Source organism: Malania oleifera, chromosome 8 (assembly GCF_029873635.1).
Source record: "Malania oleifera isolate guangnan ecotype guangnan chromosome 8, ASM2987363v1, whole genome shotgun sequence".
Classification (NCBI taxonomy): Eukaryota; Viridiplantae; Streptophyta; class Magnoliopsida; order Santalales; family Ximeniaceae; genus Malania; species Malania oleifera.
Window position 1 is genome coordinate 107,575,458 of NC_080424.1, and position 19,747 is coordinate 107,595,204.

Here is a 19,747-nt window from a genome sequence, read left to right on the forward strand (position 1 = left end):
ATTTGTAAAAATTTTAGAATTAAACCTAAATTGCACATTAGTGCAAACAAACAAATGATTTAGCTCAATTATAATCACAGTCACGTACCTTTAAAATACATACATCAAGGGTTTGAGTGATGGTGTCTTATTTCAAAAACTTTTCTCTATTAGCATGGGTATGATTTATTAGCCTTTAGTTTGGTGCTGCTCAAGAGAGGTTGAAGGATTCATTAGGTTGTTTGGGGTTGGATTTCTAAACTACTAGAATTTTTTTTTTGAAATTTATAATTTAAAATGAGTTTTAAAATGCATAAATTAATTATTCTTTTAATGAGTGACAAGTCAATATTTAAGTATATTTATTCATTATTTAGCTTCTGATAGCCTCAATCTCGAATATGTATTAAGAAAATTATAATCTTTTGAACATTAATAATATTAAAATTATAAATTCAATAGATCCAAGTAAATAATACTATTAAGAGTGAGCTATCCACCTTAGCAAGACCAATATCATCTAATTTAACTAAATACATATGAATCTGTGTTATTTATGACGTTGACGGATGAGATAAAACGAATTATTCTTAATCCCAAAATCTTGCCCCCAAAATAATTTGTCCCATTTACAGTTCTACGTGGAGCCCGCAAAGCTTGCTGTCTATCCCACACATGCTACCAGCGTTCATTCGCTACCCGCTTTCTGCCTTCGCGGGAAAACGACGAAGCTGGCATTCCTCCGATGGCGTTCCAGCCCCAACGGATTAAAGGGGTTCTCGCGCGCTTCAAAAATTGCAGAACCAGGTACAATTCGCTTAGCCTCCATCAATCATTTACGTCGTTTCCATTTTCAACCACCGACTTTCCCGTAGAATCCACGAACAACGAATCATCACAAAAGGATATCGGGAACCAATTCAGTAATGTGGACGAGCGTTTCGTGTTGGATGAACTCTCTGATTTGTTATTTAACTCTCGTAGAACTCCGAACCTCTTTACAGAGAGTTCTTCGGACAAGAATGTATCGACTAGGGCCGTTGATTCGTTTTTACCCCCCGAAGAGAAGTTGAGAGGCGTCTTTCTTCAGAAACTAAGGGGTAAAGCGGCTGTCGAACGTGCCCTAACAGATGTTGGCGTAGATTTAACCACCGATATCGTTGCTAAAGTCGTGAATAGTGGGAATTTAGGCGGCGAAGCGATGGTCATCTTCTTTAATTGGGCAACTAAGCAGCTTTTGGTACCAAAAGATATTTATAGTTATAATATCATCATTAAAGCGCTAGGCAGAAGAAAATTTTTAAAATTTATGGTGGATATGTTGCACAGCATGAAAGCAGAAGGAATAAGCCCTACTTGTGAGACGTTATCGATTGTAATTGATAGTTTTGTTAGAGCTCGTCGAGTGACCAGAGCAGTTCAAATGTTTGGAAACTTAGAAGAGATTGGGCTGAGACCTGATACGGAATCTTTAAACGTGCTCATGCAGTGCCTTTGTCGTCGGTCTTTTCTAGGGGCTGCGAATTCCGTGTTCGATGCGATGAAAGGGAAGGTATCATATAACACTAGAACATACAATCTCATCATTAGAGGATGGTCGAAATTTGGTAAGGTTAGTGAAATCGTAAAGACTGTGAGGGCAATGGTGGAAGATGGTATTAATCCAGATTGCTTTACATTTAGTTGCATTATCGAGTGTTTAGGGAGAGCTGGTCGTATTGATGATGCAGCTTCTGTTTTTGATAGCATGGTGGAGCAAGGCTGTGCCCCGGATGTTGTTGTTTATAATGCAATGATTTCTAATTTTATATCAGTAGGAGATTTTGATGAATGTATGAAGTATTATGAGCAAATGTTGAATAGTAAATGTGACCCAAATGTGGATACCTACAAGAAATTGATTGCTGCTTTTATCAAGGAACGAAGAGTAGCAGATGCACTAGAAATGTTTGATGAGATGCTGGGTCAAGGAATTGTCCCCACTACAGGTACAATAACCTATTTTATTGAGCCCTTGTGTGGCTATGGTCCACCACATGCGGCTTTGATGATCTACAAGAAAGCAAAAAAAGTTGGGTGTAGAATCTCATTGAGTGCTTATAAGCTATTACTCATGCGACTTTCTAGATTTGGCAAATGTGGGATGCTATTCAATATATGGGATGACATGCAAGAAAGTGGTTATTCTTCTGATACAGAAGTTTATGAGTATGTCATCAATGGGCTTTGCAACATTGGGCAGCTTGAAAATGCTGCACTTGTCATGGAGGAGTCTCTGCACAAAGGCTTCTGCCCAAGCAGGCTTATTTGTAGCAAATTGAATAACAAACTTCTGGCTTCAAATAAAGTGGAGAGGGCTTACAAGCTTTTTCTAAGGATAAAAAATGCTCGTTGCAATGAAAATGCACGAAGATATTGGCGCGCTAAGGGGTGGCATTTTTGAATGTGCATGTTTATCAGCTGGCAAATGTAACCATATTATGCGCAGGGTGCTTTGCACTTCCTACAGCAGGTTCTTGACAATTCAGCAGAAGGGGATTTTTTTTGCGGTAAGTATGATGCCTGACATTGTTTTAAGTTCTCTAATCTGTGCAGATCTTAGCGTCTCCGATGAATGTGCATTAGTTGACAATAATAATAAGCTCCAGGGAAAGTACGTCGACATGTGATGCTATTTTTCAAAATGCTAAAAAGTTGAGAATATCGTATGGATAATTGATTTTTGGATTAAGTGCACAAGAATCACTGCACTATGCCTCATGGTGTCAATGTGAATGCCGATTTTAAATTGGTTATTCATACCCATGATTGTTTGTGTTGTAACCTAAATTTGGGATAGGCCAAATGAGTTGAATTCAACCCAATTTAGGTTGAATTGATCATATAATTAATTTAAAAGATTAGAGGGGTCACATTAATATACCAATCTAGGGAGTAGGGACTTAACACTTGATTCTTTAAAGTGCTGAATCTGCATATATTCTCTTGGTTTTTCTTTTTGGGTCAATTCTCCTTTAGAAGTTGTATTGGAGCAAGCCATAAAAGCCATTATGCAGGTGGGGAACATGATTGACGAGTGAAACTTTATCTGATGCATTCTTATATTCTGCTAAGGGCAGAACTACTTTTGCCCTTGCAGTGGAGGGGTCCCCTCAAGCTTTGTGAAATATATAACTCCACTCCTATCACTTTTAGTATGTGAAAATTTTTATTACTGGGTAGCCCCAAACATGGTAAAAAATGCAATTTCACCCCCATAAGTTATTGCAATCTGAAAAATTGTTTACTGTCGTTGGTCCCCGAACTATTCTCAAGTTCTTGATTGATCAGTTAATTAATGTTGGTAACTCTACACTCCTATTCTCTCCACACCTACTTTCCCAAAATGAGAAAAAGAAAACTTCTGAAATCCTTGTTTAGCAAATTGGACATGCCTGCCAGTCTACCACCATCACCATACAATTAATTTGTTTCCTTAATGTGTTCCTTTTATTTTTTTCTTAAACAAAAGCATAAATATTTTGAATTGCATGAAACAATTACTAAATATTGATTGCTTCCAGCTGAAAGCTGTTCTCTAAAAGCTTTGGGTTTCGCTTGCTCAAATGGAAATGATGCAAAGCATTTGAGCTGATCATTGTGATTTATAAGTGAGTTGAGGGTGGCAATGTCCTGGGAGGACGGGGTAGTGAATAGTGATAGGCCTGTTTAGAATGTAAACAGAAGATACTAAATAGAGTGAGGATATATTCCTACTGAAAGGGGACCAGTATCTCTAATACTATAAAGGGGATTCTCCTTTGATGTCATCTTTTAAAAGTGTCAAATTTATCCCTGTAACTACCAATGATTATTCCAAAATACTCCTTTAACTACCCACAACTATTTCAAAATACCCTTATAATTATGTCAAATTATTCCTTATAACTACTGATAATTATCCCCAAATATCCCTATAATTATCTTCAACTACCCAAAATGGCCTTATACTATTTAATTTTTGTTTTTTTTTTCTAATTTTTTAAATTTTTTAAAATAGAGAGCCTGGAGCACGCGCATAGTGCGTGCCCATGGCTAGTATTGACTAATTCTCTTGCAAACACTGTGTTGAAACTGTTGCTTTTACCGCTTGGCTCTAATTTAGTGATCCTTTGTTAGGCAACAAATATTGCTATCATGTGCTGTGGTGGGCTGTTGTGCTGATGATTGGTACTTCTGATACTGGGGCTTTTTGTGGGGCTGCATTTTAGTACATTTTGTTCGGGGTACATTAGTTTTAACACTTTAGGATAGAAACTTTTGTTTAGAATAAAACTCATCAGCTTTCCATAGTTCTGATTCCATTTTTCAAAGATGTAAAGTGAAAAGTTCTAAAGTTATTTTGCGTTTCATTAACTAAAAGTATTACGTTATTTTGAAGTCCAACCTACATGCATAGCAAGGGCTAAATTTACTTCATATTTGTGCCATTTCTGTGTACATGTTTATTATTTTTCCAACATAGTTAGAGGATACATAGAAGTAAAAAGAGTAAAAATTTTGGATCAATGCTTAAATAGCGTAAGCATTGATTTAGATGATTGTAGCAGTTTTAGTTGTCAGTCTGTTGAAAGTTGAAAAGTTGCTGAATTAAGTAATCTAAATTGATTTCATATGACATTTTTTTTCCAGTTTTTCAATGATCAAAATAAAATTATTTAGTTTATATATGAAGAGTTAATTTGTTATAATGGTAAGCAGATTGTAAGTTATGCGTTTAATTTGTACAACATGTTTTAGGTACGATAGGAAAGTACAGATAATTTTTTCATACCATGCATATTTCAGTAGACATGATAATGAAGTAGACATATTGCGCTGATTGTTGGAAAACAATTGGATGAAGTTATGTGTGAATGTGAAGGTAATAGTAAACTCTTTACCAAGGTTTTATATTTTGATTTCGACTAAAATTTGAGCCTTCAAGAATAGAGAAGTTTCAATGACAATTTTGATTTTGATTTTAAAAATGATGGGACTTTGAAGTGAAACATGGTATTTCTAAAGAAAACTTTAAGAACTGTTAATAGACATAATAATGCAAGATTGATAACTAAAATATGTACAATACATTAATGATAAGTATGTGGTAGTAAGGTGCAATAACTGTATAACAACAACAATGTTAAAACATTTTCCATTAATATAAATTAAATACTTAAGGGGTAGTTAATATCTAAGCTCAATTCTGCTAAAAAATTCAAAACACTTGAAGCTATCATTTCTTTCCTTCTTGTTATAATATTTATTTTAAATTAGAAAAAGAAGATTAGTAGGAGGACGATTTCAATTTGGAGGGTAATGAAATTTTGTAATAATGATCATTAAAGTTTTTGAGATTTCAATGAATTGCTTATGATTTGCCAAAACTTTTATGGGGATTTTGCAATACTGACATTGACTGCTAATTTGATTTTAAAGGTGGTGGGAAGTTGAATATGCATGTTTATGGAGAGGATCTGCTTTCTGGCACTGCACCCACCATTTTCAGTATATTCTAGTATTACTCTTGTCACTGTAGTACCATAATGTTCCCGATTTTCAACCATGCGTAAGGTCTGATTCACCTGCTATTTTTTATGCATTTTTTTTTGGCTTAGCTGTTGGGCCTCTGTTTCTTCCCATTGCTTCTCGTTGTATTGTTTTCATTAAAATTATATAAATTATTAAGATTAAAATTTTCACAGCTTTATGATTGGGCAGGCATGTAACTCAAGGTCTCAACACAGATCTTGGGCTCTCTGTGTGTGTTTAGTTGCCGTCATAGTTATGCATACATATCTGTCGTAGGACTAGAAGCTGGACCATGGATAGACCCTTGTCGGAGGCTAATTCAGAATAATTAGGCTAAGGGATTGTTGATATTTTTTAATAGTTTTTTGTGTGTTTAGTTTAATTAGTGTTTGATTATACTTTACCTAAAAGCTTAAGCTGTTAGGTTGTGGGTTAACAATGTATATCAAGCTTTAGCATTCTCCTGCATGTGCACCTTGACAGCACGTGGAGAGATAATTATAGGGAATATTATAATTTTTTAAATACCAAACAATAAATGTAGGCAACAAGACCGGAACCGGGGACCTCCTGGTAACTAGCTTAGATACCATGTTAGATTACCACTTTACCTAAATGCTTAAGCTATTAGGTTGTGGGTCAACAATGTTTGGATTATGTGTATTTCGGGTCTTGTTTGTAATATATGCATATTTCTAGGGGTTTGTAATTTCATGTATCTTTAGGGGTATATGTGTAATTTCTTTTATTTAGGCTTTCTTATAAATAATGTGTGAAATCCATGTAGGAGGTTGGTTATTGATGAATTTGAATTGTAGTGAGCATGTGTTTTTCCCTCCTTGTATCCCGTTTCTTCTCTCTTCCTTCTTCTTGTTCTCCTCCCCTCCCCTCCCCTCCCCTCTATCTTTCCCACCTTCACTCATGGCTGCAAATACATGATTCTGTCCTGCATCAATATCCTTTATGTTTTTCTTTGGAGGGGAGGGGGAGTGAGGGTGGGATGTGAATGAAAACCGACAACAACAAAAACAACCAATCTTAAGTCCAGTAGGCGAGTTTGGCTGCGTGAATCCTTTTCTGTGCTATTTCGCAGGATCTAGGGTAATATCATTCAAAAGTTGGAGTGCTATAAAATCCTTACTCACTTCGTAAGTTATGCTAGGTCTACCATTTTTCTCCCACTAACATTAACTAGCTCAATTCCCTTAATGTATTATTTGATTTACGGTGCAAGTGCCCTAACCATGTTAACTGTCTTTCCTTTATCTTTGTGCTATGCCTAACTTAACCACGGCCGTGTTCATTTCTTAATTTATCTTTTATACTTATACCACTCTACCATCTTAGCATTTTCATTTCAGCAACGTTTACTTTTTGGATATGTTGCTTATTTGCTTACCATTCTAATCCATATGGCATAGTTGGTCTTATGATTGTTTATAGAAATTTTAATTTTTTTTAATGCTATTCTTGTTGGGGTTAGAATTAGTATGCCCTAGATCCAATCTCACATGTAATAGTTTGAACACATTTTTAATAAACAGTTTTGATTAATAAATGACATTAACATTTTTATTATTTAGTTATTTAATTAACTAAATAAAGATCCTTGATTAAATTTATAAGCTTATCATCATGATGGAGATCATGATAATGAGAGTTAGGTCTTTTATTATTTAATCTAAATTGTTCTTGGTCATAGGATCATTAATATTAGGACATTAATGATCCGGTTAGATCAATATATATGTGGTGGGCTCTATAAGATAGAGATTAGTTTATGTCATTAACTAAATTACATATATAGATGATGCATATGGAGATATGATCATTGAACTGACTCAATTGAAAATTCCTAATGGTTAGAATTACCATCAAATTGTCAATAGGATATTTTTTTGAGGAATATGATGTAAGAATTTTCTTTGACCTAAGATCTTCATAGTAATTAACATGTTATTTATCGTACTTTGATTCTGGACACCGTTTGCCCTATGGTAATAATTGAAAGGATATTGGGTACGATTTAATACTTGTAGAATGATTGATCAAGATGGAATCCATCAACTCTTGGTAATGAGTTTGAGCTCCATGTCATTAATTATAACGACTAAAATAAGACCTTGGCCAGGGCAATTGAATGAAAGAAGAAAAGAGTTTCTTATGTCATTCATTGGTCAGTTATAATAGACACGAAACATAGTAGGTTACCTATTGGAATTTGACAATTGGACCATATCCTTGGGTAAACCCGGAGCTGTAATGATGGAAGAAAATACTACATTATTTTTCTACAGGTTCTTGAACGTAATTGTGTACTTCATATTATCTAGTCATTAAGGAGTGTTGCTAGACGCCAACCTTGATTAGTAGATTGTTTTGACCAACTTACTACTAGCTTAGTATTGAACCTATGGGGTTGCACACTGATAAGTATTCTGATCTTTGCTAACGGATTATTTATTTTATTATTTGATAATTAAATTGGAGAATTTAATTTAGTCAAATAAATAAATTTTTAATCCAAATGAAATATTATTATATTTTTGGTTAGCACTGAGAATATAATTAATATTGGAGACAAACTGATGATTTCCTATTTAGAATAGGAAATTGATAATATCTCTGGATTATTTCACTATAATAATTTATCTCCATCAGTGATATCAATGGAGTGTGGCTGTATTATTGCAATAATGGTAAGGAAGTGATAATAATGATATGCAAGGTGCTATGTATACAACAATAGTATATCATATCCATGTGTGAATATAAGATGATATGCATGCTAGTAGCTGTGCTGGTGTGATTGCAATCAATAATGGAGAGGATATAATAATTTACAATTGTTATGAAATTATTGCACGCCGTAATAAAATGTGAAGTGTGAGGGTGCTGTGTAAGATTGGAGAGGATACAATAATTTATAATTGTTATGAAATTATGGATGAATAATGATGACCCTATCCATTATGGATGTATTTTCAATAATAGTGGTTCTCTTCTCTGACAATCAACCACTCACCCACCTATATTTGGATGAGCAAATTGATATAAAAATAATAAGCCACATTGGATATAATGATTTATTATATATAAATCTCTCTCACATGGTTTATGAATTGAATTTGGTTGATTCGAAGTGATAGAGAGATAAGCACAATTCTCCAGACTGAAAAGGGCAAGTTGCTTCTCCCGCTAGAGAACGGGATAACACAAGGAAATTCTAAAACCTAAGAGATAAAGTACCGAGATTGTCTCTTATTTCCATTAATCAAGGAGTTGATTACCAAAATCAGTTTCGGTATGGATACACATAGAGTCTTTGTACTATTGAAGAATTTCTATATCCAAAATTTGCTTCCAAGTATATTGTTTTAACGTTTAAAATAATTTAAACGCAAATAGATCAACCTTGAATTGTTTTTAATTTTTACGCTGCGTGTTTTGAACACCAAACAATCCAACATATCTATCTCCCACTTGCACTAGAGCCAATTGGTAATGTATTTCATTCCCAATTTCCACTTGTGCTTGTTAAACTCCTTTGCACCAAGCGCTTTAGTGAACAGATCAGCTGCATTTTCTTTTCCTTCAATCTTTTGAATTATGACGTCTCCACATTCAATGATTTCTCTAATCAAGTGATACCTTCACAAAATATGTTTGGATTTTTTATGTGATCTTGGCTCTTTTGCTTGAGCAATAGCTCCAGTATTGTCACATAACAATGGAACTGGACCCTCTAATGAAGGAACCACACCAAGTTTAGTAATGAACTTTTTCATCCAAACTGCCTCCTTAGCAGCCTCACTTGTTGCTATATATTTTGCTTCAGTCACTGAGTCAGCTACAGTAGCTTGTTTGGAACATTTCCAACTCATTGCACCACCATTTAAAGTGTACACATAACTAGTAATAGATTTGCTATCATCTTGGTCTGAAGAAAAACTTGCATGGGTATAACCTTCAAGTTTCAACTCAATATCTCCATAGATGAGGAATTGGTCTTTAGTTCTTCTCAAGTACTTAAGAATGGACTTGACTACTTTCCAATGTTCCTCACTAAGATTCGATTGATATCGACTAGTCACTCTAACTGCATAAGCCACATCAGGTCGTGTACAAGTTACGGTATACATGATAGTTCTCATTATGCTAGCATATGGGATTCTACTCATGTGTTCTCTCTCTTCAGGTGTTTTAGGACAATCCTCCCTGCTGAGAGAAATTCTAGTGCCTATCAGTAGATAGCCTCTTTTGGAATTTTCCATGTTATATCTTTTTAAGATGACATCAATGTACATAGACTGAGAAAGCACAAGCAACTTCTTAGATCTATCTCTATAGATCTTTATTCCCAATATATAAGCTAATTCTCCCAAGTCTTTCATGGAGAACTATTTAGATAGCCAACTTTTAGTATTTTGTAATGCCGGTGCGTCATTTCCAATGAGTAATATATCATCAACATACAACACTAAGAAAATAATTGTGCTCCCACTTACCTTTTTGTACACACAAGGTTCTTCCTCACATCTAACAAAATTGAACTTTTCAGTTGTTTTGTTAAAAAAAATATTCCAACTCCTAGAAGCTTGCTTTAATCCATAAATGGATTTTTGTAGTTTGCAAACTTTATTATGATCGGACGGGGATATGAAACCTTCAGGTTGTGTCATATACACATCCTCTTCTAGCTCACCATTAAGGAAAGTTGTTTTCACATCCATTTGTCATATTTCCATAATCATAGTATGCTGTTATAGCAAATAGAATCCGAATTGATTTGAGCATTGCCACAGGAGAGAAAGTTTCGTCATAGTCAATTCCTTCTTTTTGACGATATCCCTTGGCAACAAGACGGGCTTTGTAGGTCTCCACCTTTCCGTCTGCTCCAATCTTTTTCTTATAAACTCATTTACAGCCAATAGGTTTGATATCCTTTGAAGTTTCAACCAAAGTCCATACTTTGTTGATCTTCATGGATTCCATTTCAGATTCCATGGCTTCTTGTCATTTTTTACAGTCAGAACTTTGTATAGCCTCTTCATAGGTCTTAGGGTCATCATCATTATGATCAACCTCATTTGGCGATTCATCTTGCACCATCAAATTTAATCTATTCGGTGCATGATGTTGTCGACTAGACCTTCTAAAAGGTTCGTGTACAACTTGCTCACCTTGCACTGGATTTGGTTGTTGCTCAATCGGATCTAGAACTGGTTCACTAACCTATTCTTGAACCATAATTGGTTCTTGAACTTCAACTGTTGAAGATGGCAACTTACTTGTCAACTTTAGAACATCCAATAAAGGTTGCTCAACTTGAATCTCAAGTTCTAGCTCTTGTGTAGATTCATTAATTTCTTGAACTTCATCAACTTCTATTTCTTCCCCATGATTTCCTTTTAAAAGAAATTCCCTTTGCAAAAAGGTTGCTCCTCTAGCCACAAACACTTTATGGCCAGAAGGGTGATAGAAACAATACCCCATTGTTTCTTTGGGATACCCAATGAATCTACATTTATCAGATCTTGAATCAAGTTTGTCTATTTGCAATCTCTTAACATAAGCTAGGCAACCCCAAACTTTAATATGCTTAAGGCTTGGCTTACGTCCTTTCCATATCTCATATGGTGTCACAGAGACTGACTTTGTGGGAACTTTATTTAATAAATATGTTGCTATTTCTAAAGCACATCCTCATAAGTTAATTGGAAGATTAGTGAACCCCATTATGGACCTCACCATATCTAATGAGGTTCAATTCCTTCTTTTAGACACACCATTATGTTGTGGTGTTCCAAGAGGTGTCCACTGTGAGAGAATCCCATTCTCTTTGAGATATCCAATAAAATCATCACTAAGATATTCTCCTGCTCTATCAATTCTCAGTATTTTGATATTTTTACCAACCTGATTTTCAACTTGACTACGGAATCTTTTGAACATTTCAAATGACTAAGATTTATGTTTCATAAGATACACAAATCCATATCTTGACATATTGTCAGTGATTGTGATAAAGTAAGAATATCCTCCTTTGGCTTGAATTTTCATGGGCCCACAAACATTTGAATGAATTAGTCCCAATAATTTAGAAGCTCTTTCTCCAACTCCAACAAATGGAGATTTGGTCATTTTCCCTTTGAGACAAGATTCACAAGTTGGATATGATTCATAATCATAATTATCAAGATAACCCTCCTTGTGCAACTTGTTAATTCTTTTCTCTCCAATATGACCAAGTCTATAGTGCCAAAGATACATTTGATTTACTTGAACATCTCTTTTTCTTTTAAGATTAGGAACATGCATAATCGTATTAGCATGTACATTAGGTAAGACATAAATACCATGTTGGAGATAACCATTCATATATAAATCATCATTAAGATAAATAGAGCAAACGTTTTTATTGAAAACAATACGAAAACCATACTTGTCCAACATTGAAACTGAAATTATGTTTGAAACAAATTTCGGAACATAATAACAATTCTCTAATACGAGCACTTTGCCCATAGGCATAATTAGAGAAATTGATCCTACAACTCGGGTTGCAACATTGGCACCATTCCCAACTTGAAAATTAACTTCTCCTTTCTTCAACCTCTTACTGATTTGAAGTCCCTGCAACATATTGCAGATGTTAAAACTACTACCAGTATCTAATACCCTCATTGAAGGATCTGTAACAGTTAAAGAAATCATGAAAACATTTTTCATGATAATCTCTCTTGGTTTCTTTAGAGATGCAAGATACTCCTTGTAGTTTCTCTTCCAATGACCTTTCTTCTTATAGAAGAAACATTCACTATCAGCTTGATTAGATTTGCCCTCTTTGCCTTTAGGTTTGGTCACACCACCTTTAGGCGCAATAGGCTTCTTCTTAGGCTTTTTCTTACCCTTATCCTTCCTTTTGGAAGAACTGCTAGACAACATGATAGTTCCTTAATTCTTCTTAGATGCAATTTGATTATCATAATAATCAACCAACATAGTGAGCATCTCATGAGATCACAACTCATTTTATTCATGTTGTTGTTAACAATAAATTGTGAAAAGGAACCAGGTAGTGACTGCAAGATCAAATCTTGAGAAAGCTCCTTGCCAAGTGTGCATCCCAACTTCTCAAGTTGTTCAATAAGATCAATTATTTTGATCACATGGGGCCCAACTTGAGAGCTCACAGTTAGTGCGGATTTAAATAAAGCCTTAGATAGTTGATATCTAGCTGTCTTGCTTTGCGCACCATACATCTTCCTAAGATGTTCGATGATTGCAGGTGGATCCATATCCTAATATTTCCTAAGGAGTTCAGAACTCAGAGCTGCCAGTATGATGCATTTGGCAATAAGACTTTTTTCCAAGTATTTCTGAAAATCCTCGATAGCCTTAGCATCATCTGGGTATGGGCATTCTTTGATAGGCTCATCGATCATATCAATAAGTTTTTCATGCATGAGAACAATTCTCATATTTCGATACCTGTCATCAAAATTTGGTCTAACCAATTCACTGGTATTAAGTATACCGCGTAGTGATATAGCAGACATTTTGAGAATTCTGAGATTAGGAAAAATAAAATAATGTAAGAACACTTATCGTAAAGACATGGGCTTTTATCTAAATGATATTTCCACTAATATCATGAACTACGTTACCCTCATTGTAGTCACAGAAAACTCTATTTTCTTTTGGTGGAGTATAGGAATCTTTTAACAATATGAATGAGCCCCTTGGTGGTCAAATCGTTTCTCACGCATATTTTAAAAGTAGGTACTTTTAGCAATTGTATCTCTATACAACTTCCATAATTAGCTCCATGCCAAGTAGTCCTCTGGTTGTCAGGTCATTCCTATTGGCATAGTTGAGTTCAATTATCACTTTGGAAAAGAATCAATTAAATGTCATACCCCCTGGGTAGTCCAGGCGTATAGTATAAAATTAAATGATTCTTTCCATGCATGCATCAAATGCAATAAATAATTCTATTTTATTCTTTGAACTACAAGTCTCCTGGTTGTCAAGCCGCACCTTGTAAACAAGAAATAAATATAACTATTTATTTTGATGGAAAACTTTATAATAAAATATCTTTTATTTTATTGTCCAAGAACTCAATTTTCAATGAGAGGGAAAAATTATTAAAATAATTTTAATAACATGGTGAGATAATCACCAAAAACATAAGGATTTAAATTTAGGTTGTCTACATGGAATCAATTTACATCACATGTAATAAATAATTCATAATTATTTGAAGTACAAATATGCATGTAACAATTAAACAAAATCAATATGTTAAATTTTAAATACTTCACATGTAATAAATAGAATATTTCATTATATCACATATAATTTGAGTTTACTAAATTTTTTTATGTTATTGTCCAAAAAGTAAAGGTTGTCGAGATGAGAATGCTTAGATGGATGAGTTGTATAACATTGAAAGATAAATTAAGGAATAAACATATTCGAGGTAAGTTAGGTGTAGCTCCTATAGAAGATAAGATGAGGGAGGGACGACTCAGATGGTGCGGACACTTGCAATGTAAGCCACATAGTGCACCAGTGAGGAAGAGTGAGTTAGTTACTGTGGGGGGGCAGTAGAAGGGGTAGAGGTAGACCTAAAATAATTTGGGAGAAGATAGTGAGTAAGGATTTAATATCTATAAATCTGTCAAAAGAAATGGTCCATGATTGTATAAATTGGTAGAAAATGATTCATATAACCGACCCCATCTAGTGGGACTTAAGGTTTGGTTATGTTGTTGTTGTTTATTAACATCACATGCTTCAATAACAATAAAAAAACATATTTTAGAAAACACCAAATTTTTGGTGCGGAAAAATTAAAAACAATCCAAGGTTGATCTATTTGTATTTAAATTATTTTAAACGTTAAAACAATATACCTGGAAGTGAATTTTGGGTATAGAAATTCTTCATTAGTACGAAGACTCTATGTGTATCCACACCAAAACTGACCTTTGATTAATGGAAACAAGAGACAACCTCGGTACTTTATCTCTTGGGGTTTAGAATTTCCTTGTGTTATCCAATTCTCTAGCGGGAGAAGCTACTTGCCTTTTTCAGTTTGGAGAATTGTGCTTATCTCTCTATCACTTCGGATCAGCCAAATTCAATTCATAAACCTTGTGAGAGAGATTGATATATAATAAATCATTATATCCAGTGTGGCTCATTATTTTTATATCAATTTGCTCATCCAAATATAGGTGGGTGAGTGGTTGATTGTTGGAGAAGAGAGCCACCATTATTGAAAATACATCCATAATGGATGGGGCTATCATTATTCATCCATAATTTCATAACAATTATAAATTATTGTATCCTCTCCAATCTTACACAACACACTCACACTTCACATTTTATTATTACGTGCAATAATTTCATAACAATTGTAAATTATTATATCCTCTCTATCATTTATTGCAATCATTCCAGCATAGCTACTAGCATGCATATCATCTTATATTCGCACACGGATATAATATACTATTGTTGCATACATAGCACCTTGCATATCATTATAATAATATATCACTTCCCTACCATTATTGCAATAATACGGTCACACTCCATTGATATCACTGATGGAGATAAATTATTATATTATTATTTTTTCCTTCAATTAGTGAAATAACCCAGAGATATTATCAATTGCCTATACTAAATAGGAAATCATCAGTCTATCTCCAATATTAATTATATTCTTGGTGCTAGCCAAAAATATAATACTATTCCATTTGAATTAAAAATTTATTTATTTGACTATATTAAATTCTCCAATTTAATTATCAAATAATAAAATAAATAATCCATTAGCAAAGATCAGAACACACGTTAGTGTGCAACCCCATAGGTTAAATACTAAGCTGGTAGTAAGTTGGTCAAACCAATCTACTAATCAAGGTTGGTGTCTAACAACACTCCTTAATGACCAGATAGCATGAAGTACACAATTACGTTCAAGAACCCGTAGAAAAATAATGTAGTATTTTCTTCCATCATTACAACTTCGGATTTACCTTAGGATATGGTCCAACTGTCAAATTCCAATAGGTAACCTACTATGTTTCATGTCTATTATAACTGATCAATGAATGACATAAGAAACTCATTTTTTCTTTCATTCAATTGCCCCGACCAAGGTCTTATTTTAGTTGTTATAATTAATGACGACATAGAGCTCAAACTCATTACCAAGAGTTGATGGATTTTTTTTTTATTTTTATTTTTTTTAAAATAAGGAGGATGGCACCTCTATTTATTTATTAATATGTCCTTACTTTTGATGGAGGAATATCGTGGTTACAAGACAAGCATTGGGAGATTACAGATAAAAAAATTAAATGCCTCCCAAAAATAACACCAACATCCAACCAAAATAGGACTACAAATCCAAACAAAGTTAAATAAAAAAAAAATCTAAACAAACCTATTAAAAACAAAAATAATAAAATAAAATAAAATCAAAAAATCAAAAAATCTTAACCTACCAAACAAAAATCGAGAGGTTGAACTAATGACGAAAGGAAGTGAGACCCAACCTATCTATCCAAAGGATACCTTTCAGAGAACGTGGTAAAATATGTTTTTTTTCGTAGATGACATTGTTTACCATTTCTCCTTCTCTAGTGAGAAAATCAGTCGCACTTTTGCCTTCCCTATATTGATGGATCACCATGAAGTTCACTCTTTCTAGCTCCGCCACGAGGTCCTTCCAAAAATCCCAAAGATATCATAAGGTACATCTACCATTCCGAAGCCAATCAACAACAATTTACAAGTCACTTTCAATAATCACATTAAAATAATGAAATCGTTTGTATAAACGAATTCCTTCCAGAATTGCTTTTGATTCCATACTAATATTCGTACTATTGCCAAAATAGCTTGGAAAAGCCACTTTCACCATGCCATGGTAGTCCTGAATAATTCCTCCACCTCCTGAAGTACCCGGATTGCCCCTATAGCTCCCATCACAATTAAGTTTTATCCACCCAGTTGGGGGTTTAACTCACGAAATAATTTTTTTAGGCCTAGCGCAAACTCCCTAATACTAAATTTGAAACTCTTTCAAAATCGTAATGTCCGATATCTTCAATTTTTGAAAAGAATAGATCTCTCAGCTAAAGAACTAACCCAGTATTGAACATTCCTCCACGTTTGATCCGCACTTTAATAAACTCCTTCCATTCTCGCTTTGCATCTTCGATTCCAGAGGCACCACGTAATTAAACACGGAATCGGACTGATTAAAATACCTTTAATAGATGATTTTCGAGCATAGTGGAACCAGTTTGCAATTCTGTTTTTTCAGGGAAGGAACTGTTGGAAAGGAATTCCCAACACCACACTAGCTCGACTCCAAATCTTTGAAGCCACCTCGCCTAAAGAAAGAATGTGATCAGTGTTTTCTTGGCTTCTCTGCACGCAGCAATCACAAGCCGAAGCCATCGATATTCCTTTGGCCTGAATTCTAATATCTACTGTCAAGCATCTAAACCAGGTTTTCCATAAACACATTGAGATTCTTCTAGACAATAAAGAATGCCAAAACCAGTCATTCCACTCAAAATTATCACTTCTGCTCCTCACTGCCTCCCATGTCGTTTTAGTAAAGAACTTGCCGTTAGGGGAAGACTTCCAGATGAATATATTCTGACCACTTTTACGATCTAGCACATTATGCAAGGTTTCCATTGTTCTGTCGGCCCCAACCAATTCCATTAATAAATCAGAGTTCCAGTTGTTATTCAGCCAGCAATCCTTAATACACAACTTTTTGTTTGAAATATCCTCAGTGCGCACGGCTAACGGGCCCGATGTAAGCTGTCTATTGAACCAAAAAGAAGACTTCCCACCTCTCACCTACATTTTAACATTATCCATAACTTCCAGAACGGGTGCCATCATTGATTTGTAGAACTGAGAGTCATTTGGTCTCCCATTCCTTATTAATAAATGATCATTTCTGCAATATTTAGCCTTGAAAAAACCTGACCATAGATTATTAGAAGTGAGCAGTTTGAAGGCAAATTTCATGAGAAGAGATTTTCGGACTTCTTTAAGATCTCTCAAGCCCATACCCCTTTCCGAGGTAGGTTTACAAATTTTATCCCAAGAGCGCCAATGAATCTTCCTTTTACCTTTCACCTCTCCCCATAAAAAATTAGCAAGAAGAGTGTTGATGCGAGAAAATGTGACCTGCGAACATTAATAACCGACATCAAATGTATCGGCATGCTAGACAACACATGTAAGAACCCGACCCGAGATAGGTGAACTAAATAAATAAGGAAAAAGAAGGAAAATTAAAAAGGTAAAAATAGTAGGGCTCGTCGATGAGGCTTCTTTTCCCATCGACGAAGTCTCTTGTGCAGTTCGATGACGAGTTCCAGTGGTTCGTCGATGAGTCCACCTTGTTGACGACGAACTTCCTTCTACAGCTTGTCGACGAGGATGCCGTCTCATCGATGAGTCTGGTCGGGTCAACCAAGTTATAAATATCTATTTCACTTGCTTAATGGTTAAGAAATCAAAATCCTCTCTCTCTCTCTCTAGGATTTCGAGTCATCTATTGCCAGAATCAACGATTTGACGTTGCCACATGGATCAGGAGTAGAATCTCTGTGTTTATAGCGGATCGGAATTTCGTTTCGAGAATTTTCAGGTTTTGATCCAAAACCGAGGTAAGGTTCTGAATCCGTTTTTGTTTCTATAGATCTGTAGAGAATAGTATTGTAAAGAAGTATTATTCTTCATTGTTTAGGTTTTGAGAACTCGGTTCGTAGTTTTGGAGCCATAGAGTTCGGGTTTTGGTATTCGAGAAAAGGTAAGGGGATTCTGTTTATATTAGTTATTTTTGAAATTGGAATCGGTAAACATGTAGTTTACGATTGTATGTATGATTTGGCTACTTATTTGGGAAAATCTATTGGGTGAAAATACGGGATTTTGGGTTACTGTTTTGGGAAAATTTAGGGGTTTCGGGTATCATCTCTATTTCTGTTGGAAAATTGTATGTTGTATAAAATTGTGATATTGAGATGACTGTACCTATATTTGTATTAAATTGTATACTCGAACTAAAAACGTTATGATTTGTTGTATATCAAATAAGTGTGGAATGAACTATTGTATGTAAAATGTTCCAGGTGTGTGAAAACAGCTGTTATGGCTAATTACTGTAAATTGAGAGGTATAAGAACATGAGTTCCAAAATTGTTCCAAGTTTTGTGAAATTGCCACGTCTCGGCTAATTATTGTGGGCAAACGCCATGTCTCGACTAAGTACCGTGGGCGAGAGTGTCCGACTCTATATCCGAGAGTGTGAATATCGCCTGTTTGTTCCGGTTGGTCACCGATGGGTGTGAGTTGACATTGTATTAGCAATGATATCTCTGTGGGGCTTCGGCTAATGCCAGGTTATCGGGTGCTTCGTGTAATGCGGTCGGTTTCGACCGAAGAGTGTGACGACACTGACCGTATGTTTTGTATCTTATGTATTGAAACTGGATTGTGAAAATATTGGAACTGTATCGTGTTATGTTTTATGTCGAAATAACACTTGTATGCTACACACTGATATAACCTGTTTTCTTCCTTACTGAGAGGTGTCTCACCCCGAATATACAAATGTTTTTTAGGTCCTTCGAGTAGCCGTCACTAGCGTCCTAACGTAACAGGAGCGTGATTGTCGGTTAGCTACGTATAGTACTTGTGTAAGTATGGATTTTGTAACCAGGTTGTCATTGTTGGGTTTTGTTGGCACCTGAGGTAAGGTATTGGATTTTGGAGCATAGACTCTAGTTATGTATAGACTTTGGTATGGTATGTTGTATGTATTAGAAAGAACATTTTCGCTGCGTATGTGAATGTGTATAGGGTATATGTGTACCCACAGGGTCGGACCCTCATTCATTGTAGTATCATGTATGTTTTAATTGATATAGAGACAGGTTCGATTACTAAATTCACACCTAGGGTCTGTCTGCGGGTTCGGGGCGTGATAGCTTGGTATCAAAGTTAACTAGGTTGTTAGGTCTTGTAGACTTGGTTAGACATAGTTATGTGAAAATACCAGAGTATAGGATGTAGGAAATGGGTAGAGTAGGTCGAGGGTTGTCTTGTAGTTAGACGGGGACTCATTGGCAGTGTTCTGTGTTTTTCCTGAAAT

At 35.0% G+C, this 19,747-nt stretch overlaps 2 protein-coding genes across 8 annotated transcripts in view; one reads left to right on the forward strand and one right to left on the reverse strand.

Moving 5' to 3' along the window:
- Positions 1-668: 668 nt before the first annotated feature.
- Positions 669-19,747, forward strand: part of LOC131162219 (putative pentatricopeptide repeat-containing protein At5g43820) — a 39,671-nt gene continuing 20,592 nt past the window's right edge. For 5 of the 7 annotated variants that reach the window (XM_058118477.1, XM_058118478.1, XM_058118475.1 and 2 more), the window contains exon 1: positions 680-2,528. In XM_058118477.1, the coding sequence (XP_057974460.1) occupies positions 725-2,422 (1,698 nt within the window). In that variant the 5' untranslated portion in view covers positions 680-724 and the 3' untranslated portion in view covers positions 2,423-2,528. Of the gene's footprint in view, positions 2,529-5,439; positions 5,575-19,747 lie in introns of all 7 variants that reach the window. The other 2 variants (XM_058118476.1, XM_058118474.1) reach the window with 2 other exon arrangements.
- Positions 9,186-9,674, reverse strand: LOC131162885 (secreted RxLR effector protein 161-like). Its single transcript, XM_058119492.1, has one exon. It carries the CDS (start codon positions 9,672-9,674, stop codon positions 9,186-9,188), a length of 489 nt encoding a protein of 162 aa, XP_057975475.1.